Source organism: Microplitis mediator, chromosome 3, assembly GCF_029852145.1.
Source record: "Microplitis mediator isolate UGA2020A chromosome 3, iyMicMedi2.1, whole genome shotgun sequence".
In the NCBI taxonomy this organism is placed as follows: domain Eukaryota; kingdom Metazoa; phylum Arthropoda; class Insecta; order Hymenoptera; family Braconidae; genus Microplitis; species Microplitis mediator.
The window spans coordinates 17,944,416-17,959,275 of NC_079971.1; the positions used below are offsets into that span (position 1 = coordinate 17,944,416).

Sequence of the window (14,860 nt, forward strand, 5' to 3'; positions counted from 1 at the left end):
ATAGCCATAGCTGGCATTGAGCGAAGCTACTCTCATTCATGAATTTTGAGCGCAAGCGCTCATGTATCCGCATACATGCGTACCATTCTGGATGTCTGTAGGGTAGTGTCCCTTTTCCCCTTTCTATTACTCTATTTCATTTTTTAAATAAATAATAGATAAATATTAAATATTGTTTTAGTGAAAAGCTAAAAAAATATTTTTTTAATTTAAACTATTTACTATATACTGCGTAATTGTCATTTAATTGATGAAAATATGAAAAATTAGACTAATAGAGCATTCACAATTGGTAGGATAAATAAACTATAATCGAACCAACAATTAATACACAGGTTTAAACTCTGAAAAGATGTTGGCATTTTGGGAAAACCAAAAACCGTTGGGGGGTAGGATTGATGTCGTAGGCGGTAGGTACGTCAGTACTAGTTTTGAAGGGCGCGCATTTGTCGTCATAGTAGATGCTTTGGGGAGGTGAAAACCTGACTTGGTGATTGGTAGAAAAACTTCGAGTGTGGTAGTTAGCTGAAGAGAGGGGTTACTTGCAACCATCAAGTGAGAGAATCATCACACGAGTTCAGACACAGTCAGGGTAGCTTGTGAGGTGTATCGTGTGTATTGTGTCCAATTCCAAATTTTACCTCAAACTTAAAGTACCTGAATTATTTAAACCATTTTCCATCCATAAGTGTTTGTTTTTTAATTTGGTTATTTTTCAACCAAATTGAATTTGTACGCGGTTAAAGTGTTCTTTCAAGATTTATTTTGTTTATTCGTCTTGAATATTATCATTTCATTCAAACTCTGATTCACCGGCAAGTTAATTCATTCCATTGCGATTAATGTTATTTGAAACTTCTCCAGCTGAGGTAAGTTTATTTACAATAAAAAAATAGTTCTTTTAATAATTATTATTTATTGATTAATTTCATTAATTAACTATTGATTTCATTGATTAATTATTTATTGATTATTCACTTGTTTATTTCATTATTTATTTTTTTATAAAAATTATAGTTCAAGTATTATTAACAGTTCACGGAAAAAAAATCTTAGTAAATATTACTGAGATTCTCGTCAACAGCGCGCCTAGACCGAATCTCAGTAAATATTATGGAGTAGAACGTAAGAAATTAATAACAGATGCATTTTTTTGACAAGTGTCTTGTAATTTTTTAAGGTTTAAGTAGTAATTTTAAAGAGTCAAGCAGTATTTTTGAACGATTAACTGTTAATTATAGCAGTTTGAACATTAAAATCATAATTTTACTGATTGAAACGACACTAGTTATTGAACATAACATAAATAATTACAAGTTGAACCACAATTATTGTCAATCATTTTTTTCCGTGTTTAAAACATCTGATTGAATATATTTTAATTAATGAATATTTTTTCTCTTTTTCCGGCGTTAAATATTTTACATAAAATTTTCGTAAAATTACATTTTAACTTTCTCATTGTGAATTAGTGCTAGCAGTCCGACCAGTCTTAGAATCTAGTGGAGAATTCTTAGAAATTTCATGCAGGTCTATAGCTTTTGAAAAGTACTCACTATGCTCAAATCTTTCGTTTATATACTTTGTACTGTAGACTATTGCATTTTGAACAGAGGCAATGTATTTTACCTAAGAAGGGTCTATAGTCATTTTTGCCCAAGCTTTTCTTTCAAACTAATCCTCTAAACGGACAATTAAGGAAGAGGCTCGATGAGTCACTCTGTAGTTTAGCAATCGATGTTATCATTATTCAAAACTTCTCATTTGTTAAAGAGAAAAACGTGGACAAAGTTTGTTTTTACTGCCCAAGTGCAACAAGAATAACAAAACATTAATCATATTGTAGAAATTGTTATTTTTTTTTTTTGGCTAAAAGTAGTTAGTATGAAAATTAATATTTTAAATACATGAAGCATTTCGTTTTTTTTTTAAATTGAATTTTTCGTAAGAATATAAATGAAAATTTTAAATAAGTATTCCGTACATTTGATATAAACTATATTGTTTGAATAACAAAAAAATTGATGTTGAACATTAATTTTTTTAAATTCCTTAGTTAGTTTTCCGTAAATATAGTTAGAATACATTTTTTTTTTCGATTCAAGTAAAAATGAAGATTTATATTTTTAAATAAAAAAATATAAAAAGTTGTATTCACTGCTGCACTATAGTTGCACGGTGCTCGCACCATGTAGTCGCGATCCCGCTCCACCACCGCCGTTTGGCGGGAAATCTCGCCGCATGCTGAGTATTCACTCCCTCGATATAGACGCACCGGCGCCGAAGCATAACTGCACGCTTTCATTTTGCTACACATACTCGGTCAATTTCAGTAAATATCCTCACCCAATAGATCATAGAAATTGTCTAGATAACTTTTTTTTTTGCGATTTAAAATTAATTTCAAAAATAATTACTGTCCGTAAAATTTTAGGGAACTCTATAAAATTTATTTGGAATTTATTAAATCGTCAATTATAAAATAATTTTTCCTTCTGCTGCTGCCTAGCACCGGTGACTTTCTCCTCTTCCATATACGTCTTCTCCCAACAAATTTTTCTCTAGTCTTTTACATTAAAAGTCAGAGATAAAAAAAAAATTGACAAAATGTAGATACCACCAATCGTCAGCATTTTTTCCGAAACGAATTTCTATTGTATCGTCCAAAGACCATTTTTTTTTTTTTTTTTTTTTTTTGTTAACTAAAGTTATAAACAATCGATGCGATAAAAATTCGTTTCAGAAAAAATGTTGTCGATTGGTGGTATCAACATTTTGTCGATTTTTTCGATATTTTATAGGTTCCAATAATTTGTTTTGTTGGTGGATTATAAAATATTTCGTTAAAACAACCAAATATATGATTGGCAATGGGCAATCAATTTATTTTGTTGTCATAACTAAAATTTAGTTGTCAGAAGAAAATTTTTTTCTCAGTGTGCGGGAGATACATGAGTAGAAAAAGATACTAGCAGCTAGGGGTCTTGCTCAAGATACTTACTACAGAATCTTGCTCAAACACGTGTTATTAGGGCTGTTAGGTCTATGTAAAGCAAATAAATAGATAAATCAGGGTAGTTTGAATTGTCATAATTTGCAATAAAAATAATGATTTTCCTTGTAGAAAGAGATCTTTTAAAATTAAACTGTATAAATTTTATGTTACAGAGAATTAGTTATTGGAACTTTCCAGTTACAAATAATTTTTTGTGTGACTACAAAAACTATTATGAAGGATTCAACAGATAAATTTGATCATCTAGATCAAATTTCTGGAAAGGACAATACATCTCCTGAAGTTCCTGTAGCACCATTATCCTTAGGAGGCTTTAATACTTTTTGTGAGGTATGCTATCATTTTACGGTTTTTGAATTTTTTATATACTGATTAAGAAAGTTATGCACTTAGTGTTACTTTTTTGGTTTTGATTGCATAAATTTACTATTGCTGAATTCAGTTATACGTCAATTCAAATAAGATTTCCATAAATCTTAATATTATTTATTTTGTCGTTGTTATCTATCAAATTTTTTTTAGTAAAAATTATACCAAAATTATTGCTTAACAACAATTTTAATATTACACTGTAAAAAGAGCGGTGTTATAAATGGATTTATTTTAACTCCGCCCGGTGTTAAAATAAAATTACACCGGTGTAGGAGGCGTAATTCGGTGGTGTTAAAATACCGGTGTTAAATCGGGGTAACCGGTGTAAAAGCAGGGTAGCCGGTGTAAAAGCAGAGTAATACTGGTGTAAAATCGGGGTAAACTGCGTCCGCTTGGAGTATTAACTTTGAAAAGCTTATACAACACAGAAAATGTCAGTACATGATGAAAATTAATAAAAAATATCATTTATTAACAAGAATAAAATAAGAAAACAAAGTATTAAATTATGATTGAACTGTTAGATACAGTGATATATTTTATTATATTATTGTTAAATACCAATTATATATGATATTATTCGTAAAAAGTCGATGTATTGAAATTAGAAAAAAATTTCTATTAAATATAAAAAAATTTAATGAATATTATTAGAAAAGAATTTCACTTTTGTTGTGTATTTTTTTATGTTATACGTAATTTATTTAAAAACTACACAATTTTACTTCCACCATTTCAATCACCAATAATTTAATTAATTAATTAAACCGCTATTTAACTGTAGTGATCGCATAAGTAAAAATATTCACAAAGTAAAATATTTTAACACCAGTATGAAATATCTACATCGGCGATGCCGTTATTTTAACACCGGAGATTTTTTTTATTAATACCGGTCTAGAATATTTACACCGGTAGCGGTGTTATTTTAACACCGCTTTTGGTGTTGAAATTTAACACCGCCGATTTTAACACCTACATCGCTTGGACTTACCCCGGTGTTTTTTTAAAGTGTATGAATACATGGCATTAATTATATTGTGAAATTTATAGAGTCGAAGTTATTCACCACAAGGAAGCGTTGGATCTGAATGCTGGAGTCCAATTTCATCAGGAACAGCATCGTCATGTAGGAGTTCTCCCCCTTATGGATCATCTCCATATGACTTTGGTTTCGATTCACTTATCGATAGTATTCGTCAAGCTGATCGTGAGCTTCCGTTTGATCTTCAATCAACTTCTGCTAATGACATACACAATCATCAAGATCGTGATTGTACAGATTTGAATAGTGAAATTAGCGTAAAAATTCAGGATACGGTAATTTTAATGTTCTTTATCGATATTTATAGATGTCAGCGATATTCATGATCTTTAATCTTTTTTTTTTTCTTTAATAGGACTCTGATAACAAAGTTGATGACTTTTCATTATTTACAAGTTCAGCGCCAGTTCCATCTAGTTCTCAGATGGTACAAGATTCATATCCATCATCACCGACACAACAAGAATCTCATCATTGTAGTACTCATGGACATACTTCTACACTTTATTGTCAATCTTGCAATCAAACATTCTGTAGAATTTGTGAGATATTTCATCATCACGGTCATACGACAATGGATTTAATTGATGCATCTATCCTTGCAGATATTGAGAGTAATCAGACTTTGAGTGATATAAGATTTCGTATAGAAAAACTACAAAAAAATTTAAACTCAGTTCAGGTAAGAAATTTATTCAATTTAAAAAAAAATTAAAATAGTACACGGAGAAAAATGCAAGTAAAAATTAAATAATAATTACAATCACAATAAAAAATTTACTATCTCAAATCAAAAATTACAATTCACTTATCATATTAATTACAATACAGCTTCGTTAAGTTTTCGCTTGGAAAAAATCAATATTTACTTATTCATATGAAAATAGTTCAATGTTACAAAAAGTAGAAATTGTTTTCAGAATTATTAAAAGTTAGTACATGAGTCGCAATTTTTGTTTCGTAGTTGATGAATATTACATCTACAATGTAATTCTACGTAGGTAAAGTACATTTTAGAATGTCGGTAAGACAAATTGCTACTCCGGAAGATAAAATTACTATTTGAGATTGTAAAAATTACTCACCAGAATACATCTTTCACAAAGCGCGTTAACTAATATTGACTAGGTATAATAGTACAAATTATAGGTACATTATAATTTTGATTTGTCGCTAGTAAATTTTATTTTGAATGTAGTCATTTTTATAATTAATAGAAATTATTATTCTAAATAATATATTGTAATTTTTACTTTGAGTTTTGTAGAAGTTTTGATTTTGTTTTTAACATCTCAAGAATACTTCTCAGATTGTAATTTTTTTTTCAAATTTAGTGAAAATGACTTAATTTTTTTCTCCGTGTATTGACGTTACTTTATTAGTAGAAGTAATTTTAAAAAGTTATGTGGTAATCTTCATAACTTTATGCTGTTACGTTCCCTATCCAAAAATTCCCATAGAATCCACTCAACTGCGACAAAAACCGCTTAGAATCCTATAGACTGTATTGGTTCCTATGCGGTTTTTGTCGCAGTTGAGTGGATTCTATGGGGATTTTTGGATAGGGTTTATATTAATTATTTTATATCAGTCCTAAAACTAGTTTTGTATGAAGAATTTGCAAACACGTACATGTGAAAATATCTAAGCTCAATCTAAATTGGGAAGAAGTACGTATACACGGCAAAAAATAAATGGTAAATTATACTTAGATTTCGATTACATTTTACTATTTCAAATAGTAACTTTTAACTAAAGGCCCAAATTTATTGAATAGTGCACTGAGAAATAAAATACTATTTTCCAAACATGAATTTCTTCGTTCAAGAAATCCGTTCAAAATATTTATTTTATTATTATTAATTATCAATTTCTTGAGAAAAGAGCATCAAATTTATTTTTGTTATTATATGAATTTGATATTATATTATGAGTAAACAAAAGAATAGCTTTACTTGAATTAAATAAAAATTATTTCCTTCAATTCTACGAATTCTTGAGACAAAATTATATATTCTTGAAAATTATCAAGTAAATGTTCTTGATAAAAGTATTTTTTTTTCTCAGTGTGTAATGTATGTATATCCTAGACATGTAAACGAAGTAAGAATAAGAGAAGATTAACTTTTTAAAGTTCCTAATCCTACAAACCGTCACCGTGATTATAAATGTATGTAGTTTATGCCCATGTTACAATTTCCATCACAAGTTACTGGTCAAGATATTAGTCACAAGAATATTTTGATAGATACTACATAGACTTGCCCAAGACAATCTTGTAGTAATCTTGTTTTACATTTCGTGAAAGTATTTTGCGGAAGATCCCTAGGTGTCTACGTCTTCATATACCTCTCAATCTCTTACAAGATATTTAGACGACATGTTTTTGTTTATTCATTTTTGTATATTTTTTCCTATGTTTGCTCTAGTAGTACAGACACCTACGGGACCCTATTATACACTCTCTTATCTATCTTTGGATCGCTGTTTTATTCGATCGAATTGTCGGTATAGTAGTTAATTTCTCTGCCAAGTTTGGTACGCATATTTTTTTATCCGAGTGTATAAAATGCTGAATCTAATATATTTGATATTGTAGCGTTTGTGTAAAACTTATTCTGTAGAACGATAGTCAATTAGTCTTACTTTATTTATTTACTTCTTAGTATGATAACATTTTTATTAAAAAATTAAATTATCGAAGTAAATAAATATGCCTTTGAGATATAAATGATTAAACATATTGAATTAATAATGATTATTGTACTTAATAATAAAATAAAAAATTGCAGAAGACCACAGAAACTCTTGAACACAACGTATATGAAGCTAAAAATGATGTTTCATTTTATATAGCGCAAATAAAGTTTGCTCTGCAAAAACGTGAAAAAGAACTTTATGAACGTATTGACGAAATAAAAAATCAGAAATCTGAGTTTTTAAAATTTCAAGAATGCAATTTGAAAAATACTATACAACAACTAGGGATGCAAGCTGAAGAAATAACTAACGCCAAGAATCTATCTAAAGAAATTGGAAGCCCTGTAAACTTTTTCCTTACCAAAGAAAAAGCTTCTACTCAGGTAAGAAAAATGAATAAATACTATATCTTATCTTTCTTCTAAACTTTTTGTTTTTTAACTTCCCGCTAAGAAAATTGAAAATTTTTAAAATCTAATCAACTCTAAAACTCTTTAAGCCATGACGAATATCACCTCAACTATCGAAATTAAATCATTTGTTCAAGAGATGTCGTTAACGAAAAATTTCGAAAAAGTTTTTTTTTTTTTCGAATACAATCAAAAACTTTGAATTGATTATTTCTGAACAATTTTCAGCTTTAGAGATTAGAAAACTGCGTCAAATGCCAACTCAAACATCAAAATCGGTCTAGAATTCAAAAGATATCGGCAATGAAATGTTTAAAAAATACACTGATGCCAAAAATTAAAAGTACAAATAAATTTTAGAAATTACTTAGAGATTTTTGCAAGGCTGTAACTTTGTGAAAAATAATTGTATGGAGATTTTTAAAAAAGCATTTTATAGCTCGAAATCTCCGGTTTCAATGTATTTTGATTGAATTTTTTTTAAAGCTACAACTATTGCGCAAACATGAGAAATACCGCGAGACAAAAATCGGACTTTTTTTTGTGTTCGAAATATCTTCTTTTTTTTACATTTTTTGGAAATATTATTTGTATCCCTTTTTTTTACATTTACTGAGTAACTAACGCAATAATGGCACAAAAGTAAAAATAAATTTTTTTTTTCATTTTAATGATCATTACAAAATTGTTCCTTTAATTGTTTTAAATTTTGATCGATCACCCAAAAAAAAAAAACGGTTCGGTGGATCAACGTAAAAATTTATAGGGTTATTGAAGGCATATTTAAAGCCATCCCTCAATTTACCATGCAATCATTGGTAGCTGAGATATTGATGATCAAAGCCAAAAATCCTTTTTCGTTTGTAGGCTGATGTCACTGTGACAAACTGTCGTACAAAGCTATACAAAAACCAAATCAAAGCTGAATAAATTTGCTAACCGACATATGCATTGATTTAGCTGGAAAAATTTTTCCACGGCCCGTGGACTCTTTGGGAAAAAAAAAACTTCTGAAAATCTTTGTCTCGTGGTATTTCTCATGTTTGCGCGATAATCGTAGCTTTACAAAAACTTTGATCAATACGCATCGAAACTAGAGATTTTAAGCTATAAAATGTTTTTTTGAAATCTCGATACGATTATTTTCCACAAAGTTAGTCTTGCAAAAATCACTAAAAAATTTCTAAAATTCTTCTGTTCCTTTAATTTTTGGCATGAGTGTAATAATAGTCCTCATTTTTCTTGGATAACAATATGTAATTTATCAAATATACCTAAAATTGAATTAAGTTGAGCATTTTATGTCTCTTTCGATCACTATACAGATTTTATTGCAATCGATTCGTTAGTTTAAGTGTTATTATTCAAAAAAATATAAGAAAAATCACGGTTTTTTACACTTATCTCGGGTATTTGATATTATCACTCTATTTAACTTTCTATTTTAATCAATTTATTGATTTTTGTCCGAATTCATTGATATCAGTAAGCAAAATCGTGAAAAAATTCAAAAACCGCTTATTGGAGCTCGAATATATATTTTGATAATACAGCGGGAAGTTTCGGAGCTGGCCTGCAGGGTCAGCTTGTTTCCAGATTTTTATCAAATTTTGCTCTAAAATTAGTAGTTAATATCTAATCTACGTTTTTTTTTCAGATTTCCAAAATTGAAAACAATTGTTTAAGTAATGCACCAGTCAAAGACAATTTCATATCATTTTCTGTAGTAATGGATGATGTTTTGAGTGCGATTGGTGACCTCGGTACAGTTAAATTGAATGTTTTCGGAGTCATAGGTGATGGTAGACCTCTTAAAGGCCGTGGCAATTTACTTCAAGTAACGCAGCAACCGAATTGTCATGGTCAACCGCTTCAAATTCAGAATTTTAATTCGAGGCCAATCGGGAGACCAGTACCGTCCGTTAATGGTTCAGTTATCGTAAATCCTGAGAATTATTTATCGTCACCTAAGGGAACACTTGTAATTAAACACAATGATAAAAAAGAGGATCTCTTGCCTCGGCCTTGGGGTGTTGCTTGTGACGAAGATGGAAATATTATTGTTACTGATAGGACATATCATCGTATTAAAATATTCGATGAAAAGGGTAAGCTACTGAGAGAAATTGGAAAACAAGGAGCAGGTACAGGGCAACTTTTCAGACCAGCAGGAGTTGCCATCGATGAATGCCGACGCATCATTGTAGCTGACAAAGACAATCATCGGGTTCAAGTAAGTACCAAATTTATAAATTTATTAACATTCTACAGATAGAAAAAAAGCATATTTTCAAGGTGGCCACAAACCGGGAATTATCAGGGAAATGTCAGCAAATTTCGAAAAGTATCCGGGAATTTCATTGAGGCAGCTAAAAATTAAAAAAATTTTTAATCTTTTAAGTGATTTTAAACATCGGGTTGTAACTTGAAGGGAAATAGTCGTGCAATAAAAAAAAATGCAAATTGTAGCTCCAAGTGTCTAGTTTTCTGATCTGGTCTTTTTTTATCATGCACGGTCGTGGAGTAATCCTAAGAAAACTATCGAAAAGTTAATTTATAAAATTTTTGCTCATCCAAAAAATGATTTACGGGCTTCAATAATTTTTTCCGAGAATTATGGTTGATTTTTAATAACTCCAGAACCGTGCATTTAATAAAAAAATTTCAAGACCAGATCAGAAGACTAGACGCTCGGAGCTACAGTTGGTGTTTTTTTTCGTTGTTTTTATTGTACGACCATTTTCCTTCAAATTACTACCTATTCAAAATCACTTAAAATTATAAATTTTTTTGATATCTCTTAATTTTTGAGACGTGTTTTTTGAATTTATTTTAATCATAAAATTTCTTTTTAAATGTTTTAACTTACAAATTTTTAACATCGAATAATCACAAATAGGCCATGTTCATTTATTTTATGGACTTCCCGGGTCAAAAATAAAACTTGATTGAGGCTCACTTTACCTTATTTTATTTTGAAGTTCGATTTGCCGACGATTTTTCGATAAGATCTCGACTTTTTCGACTTGAGTTAACTTTTTTTCAATTTTTTAACTTTTTTCATTTTAGTTTAAACTTATTCGTCTTTACTTCGAGCACGATAGTCATTCACCTTTTACTTTTGACCTGCTGAATCAAGACGAAAAAAAGTTATTTATTTGCCTAACTTTCGCCTTAATATATAAAAATTATTTCACCGTAGTTTTGACTTTTTCGCCTTATAATTTAAGTCGAATAAGTCTAAACCAAGTCAATTTCGACTTGATTTCAACTTTTTCGTCTTAAATCGTGACTAAGTAAGCCAGTTAAATCTAAACCAAGGCAAAAACTCAATGTATTTCATATCTTCGTAAAAAAAAGTCGAGTTTGTCTTATAAAAAACAGCTCCAAATTGGTAAACCAAGTCTAAATCAAGTTTTATTTTTGACCCGGGTTTTTTGGTTTCTCGCATGATTTAATCATCAAATTTAATTATTGATAAAAAAAAACTTTACTGGAGAATCGGGAAATATCAAAGAATTTTGAAATCATTTCTTTGTGGCCACCCTGATTTTCTAATTAAGATAATTAATTTTTTTTTTTTTTATTTATAGATTTTTACAATGGAAGGTGAATTTATATTAACATTCGGTAAATTCGGTAAAAAAAATGGTCAATTTCATTATCCATGGGATGTTGCAACAAATACAGACTGCCAAATAGTGGTATCAGATACACGGAATTATCGGGTTCAATTATTCAGTCCAGATGGCGTATTTCTACGTAAATTTTCGTGGTGTAACCTCGATCGGTCTAGAGAATCATCATATTTACCACGTGGTGTCGCTTTTAATCCGCAAGGTGATATTGTTGTGACGGATTTGAACAAAAGATGTATAACGGTCATAAGATTTGATATGACCGATTTCAAAGTTATTAAATGTGATAAAATTGGGGGCGTAGAGCAATGGGAAAGTTTACAAGGGATTACCATTGATGACCAAGGAACTATGATAGTTTCCGATTCAAAACATCATAGAATAAGTGTGCTAGATTCTGAAGGTCGTTTAAAATGCGCATTCGGAAGTTATGGTGCAAACCTTGATAAGATGGATCGTCCAGCTGGTATTGCGTTAACCCCAAAAGGTCGAATTGTCGTTGTTGATTTAGGTAATAATCGAGTAATCGTATTTTAAAAAGTAGTTCGGAGAATCTTATCATAAGCTTTAAGGTTAAAAAAGAAAGATTCGATTTGAACTATAAAAGTGATAATATTTTCTTATTGGTACTGTCCCTGCTTAAAAAATCCGATAGATTTTTATAGCTGTATGTATAAGGCCCTATACTTTACTATAGCACTTCTTATAGAACTCATTCATTCTTGTAAAATCTCTATAGGAATTCATGAGAATCTATTGGATTCTATGAGATTTTCTAAGCAGGGGTACCTATACGCGTAAAACGCAGAAATTGCTCATTGGTTAATGTTTCTGATAAACGTTTCTTCATCTAGACATATTCATTAGATTATTAAGGTCATAAACTTTCTTACAATATTCACAATTAAGCCAAAAAAGCCGTTTGGAAAAAAAAACCAAAAAAAAAATAAATAGAGAAGAAAAGAATATTTTTTGCTATGTCATAATTTTGTCTTAGTTTTTTGTTTTTAATTTCAATTAGTAAAAAAATTCAATATTCCTTGTTTTTTAAAACTATTCTTGATGCTTACGTTTTAAAATAAAAATATTTACGTAGAGCTCAAAATGAAGTTATAAATAAAAGAGAACAGAAAGACAAAAGATGAAAAAAAATCAAACAAATCATTTGGGAACAAAACGAAAATTATTTAACGAGATAGAAAATAGTGGAAATTTAATTTTTTATGTTTTTGATTTATTATAAAACATATTTTAATCTATTTTTATTTTATCAATGGTACGCGCAAAAATAACTAGATTTTATTGTAAAATCATTGCTTGTATTTATACAGTAAGACTGATGCAAGACTGAAATGAAATGATAATACAAGTCATGTTTTTGTTGCATTCCTAACAAATTAGTTATGACTTGAAAAAAAAAACACAAGCAAAATTTTCAATTGGAAACTTTGTAGTTATTTTAGATAGCGCGAGTTAGGTTAATTTTTTTTTTTTATTCTTATAATTAAAGTAACTGTTACTTTAAAATAACAAATCTCAATCAATGTTGTCAAAATCGTCTTCTCTATACATGTAGTATAGTATTGTGTGATCAAATTTGACAATTTTTTTTTTAAATAACACTCATTGTACAATTAGTTAATTTTTCGGTTTTTCAATGAGTTGCTAATTTTAAATAGCGCGAATTTTTTTTAATACATCGATATATTTTTAGTTTATAATTTTTATTTAATTGATATGATTGACTATTTTTTGTACGAAATTAATCATTTAGTTGAAAAAACTATGAGATCATTCAAACGATTTGACTTCTTAGAATTTCGTAAAATCCACACAAATATCGCAAAACATGAAAGAATAAGCGTAAGATGGATAATTGATAGTGAGACTTCAAATGCAATTAATTTAGCCAATAATATTAGTATAGTTGATATCTTTTGTTTTAAGGCTTTCATATGAAATTTGAAAAATGCAATAAAATTATAAGTAAACAAACTGTGTACGTTATTTGTGAATTTTCTTAACTCCGTATTTGAAAATATAAAAAATCAAAGGTATGAATTCTTACTTTATTTAACAAATTATTGTATTTAATTTGTGGTCACAATTAGTTGTAAGAAGTGCGCAATAATAAACATATCTGATGCATATATCAAAGAGCTCGATATTTTAAAATTAATTAATTTATGCACTGTAAAAAATTTTTGGTGTGAAAATGGTCTTCGAGTACTTTACACCGTATCCTTGGTGTGACATTTTTTTGGTGTGAATCATCAAGGGACGTAGTTTTAACATGGTGTGAGTACTTTTAAAATAAGGGTTTAACATTTACACCGTTGGTGGTGTAATCGTCTTAATTCACACGGCCAAAGATTTAATATTGTGAATCGTAGGACTTTCACACTGGCGGCGTTGAAAATTTTCTCAAAATTTTTTACAGTGGGGTCATATATGTTATCAATTCATTTTAAACGAGACTTCGATTTCATTCAAATGCCTAATTAACCGATGCTTGTATATAACTTTCTTTTATTGCAAGCAAAAAAGATATGAAAGAGTAAATTTTATAAAAATAAAAACTGAGTTAAAGTTTTTTTAGTTGAAGCTTTGTTTTCAAATTGGCTATGGTTAAATATCATATACCTATAATGTTAACTGTATACTGTTAAAATATAACGTTATATAAATATGAATATTTACTGAATGGTTTGAAAAAGTTTAATTATAAAATCCATGTAAATTTATATAGTTTTCAGAACAAATTAATTATGAATAAAAATTTAATGGATATAATTCAACTTTTTAAAAGTGTAAACTATACTATTGTTTTTCGTTTTGATATTTAATAAAATATCAAGGAGACTAATTCAAAATCAGCACTAATGGAAAATTGAAAAAAAAGTCCTGAAAATGTAAAAATTCGAATAATTTTTTTTTAGTCGATAAAATTTTTATATTCTGTTAAAAAATGGTTTTTGTACTATTTTGAATTTAAAAAGTAATGCAAAGTTGAGTCATTAAAAGAATTACGGTAAAATACATTATTTTACGATACAAGTGCGGTATTTTTCGGTAAAATTACTGCATTTTACCGCAAAGTGAAGTACTTCACTGCGTAGCGGTAAAAATGCCACAAATTGCGATAAATTACCGTAAAATGCGGTGTTTTGCAGGAAAATACTGTATATAAATCACAGTTATTTGGATCCGTTATGGACGACACTAGATGGACAAAATGAAGTTAACATTTTTTAAAAATTAAGTCGGTGACCGTATTTGAAACTAATGTTATGATATTTATCACTCCAATTTTTATAACGTTCAAAAATTTTCGGATTCTTTATTCTTTTTTTCTATCAACATTTCATTTTTCTGTATTTATTATTGTCGAGATTTCAGTCTCTAAATATATGTAGTTGCGTGACGAATAATGTCAATTCGTTAGGACTGTTGACAAAAGGTCTATTATAAATATATACGATGTGTTGAAAACTGTAAGTTGTGATGTTGATTATCAGCTCTATATTATTGATATTGAAAAGAAAGTCTTCGTTAATTTTAAAAACAAGTATTCTTAAAAGTTTATATTTGAATGGCTAGCATTAAATGAAAATGAAATTTTCAAAATGACAACAATTTATAATTAAAAAAATTTTAATCAAAGATAATCTATAAAGAT

General features: G+C 28.9%; 1 protein-coding gene across 1 annotated transcript; it reads left to right on the top strand.

Annotated features, from left to right (window-relative positions):
- Positions 1–576: 576 nt before the first annotated feature.
- LOC130665645 (E3 ubiquitin-protein ligase TRIM71-like) lies at positions 577–13,750 on the top strand. The gene is made up of 7 exons (XM_057466113.1): positions 577–869; positions 3,169–3,346; positions 4,442–4,708; positions 4,789–5,115; positions 7,226–7,516; positions 9,201–9,776; positions 11,137–13,750. Exons 2-7 carry the CDS (start codon positions 3,230–3,232, stop codon positions 11,716–11,718), a joined length of 2,160 nt encoding a protein of 719 aa, XP_057322096.1. The 5' UTR covers positions 577–869; positions 3,169–3,229; the 3' UTR covers positions 11,719–13,750.
- The last annotated feature ends 1,110 nt before the right edge of the window (positions 13,751–14,860 follow it).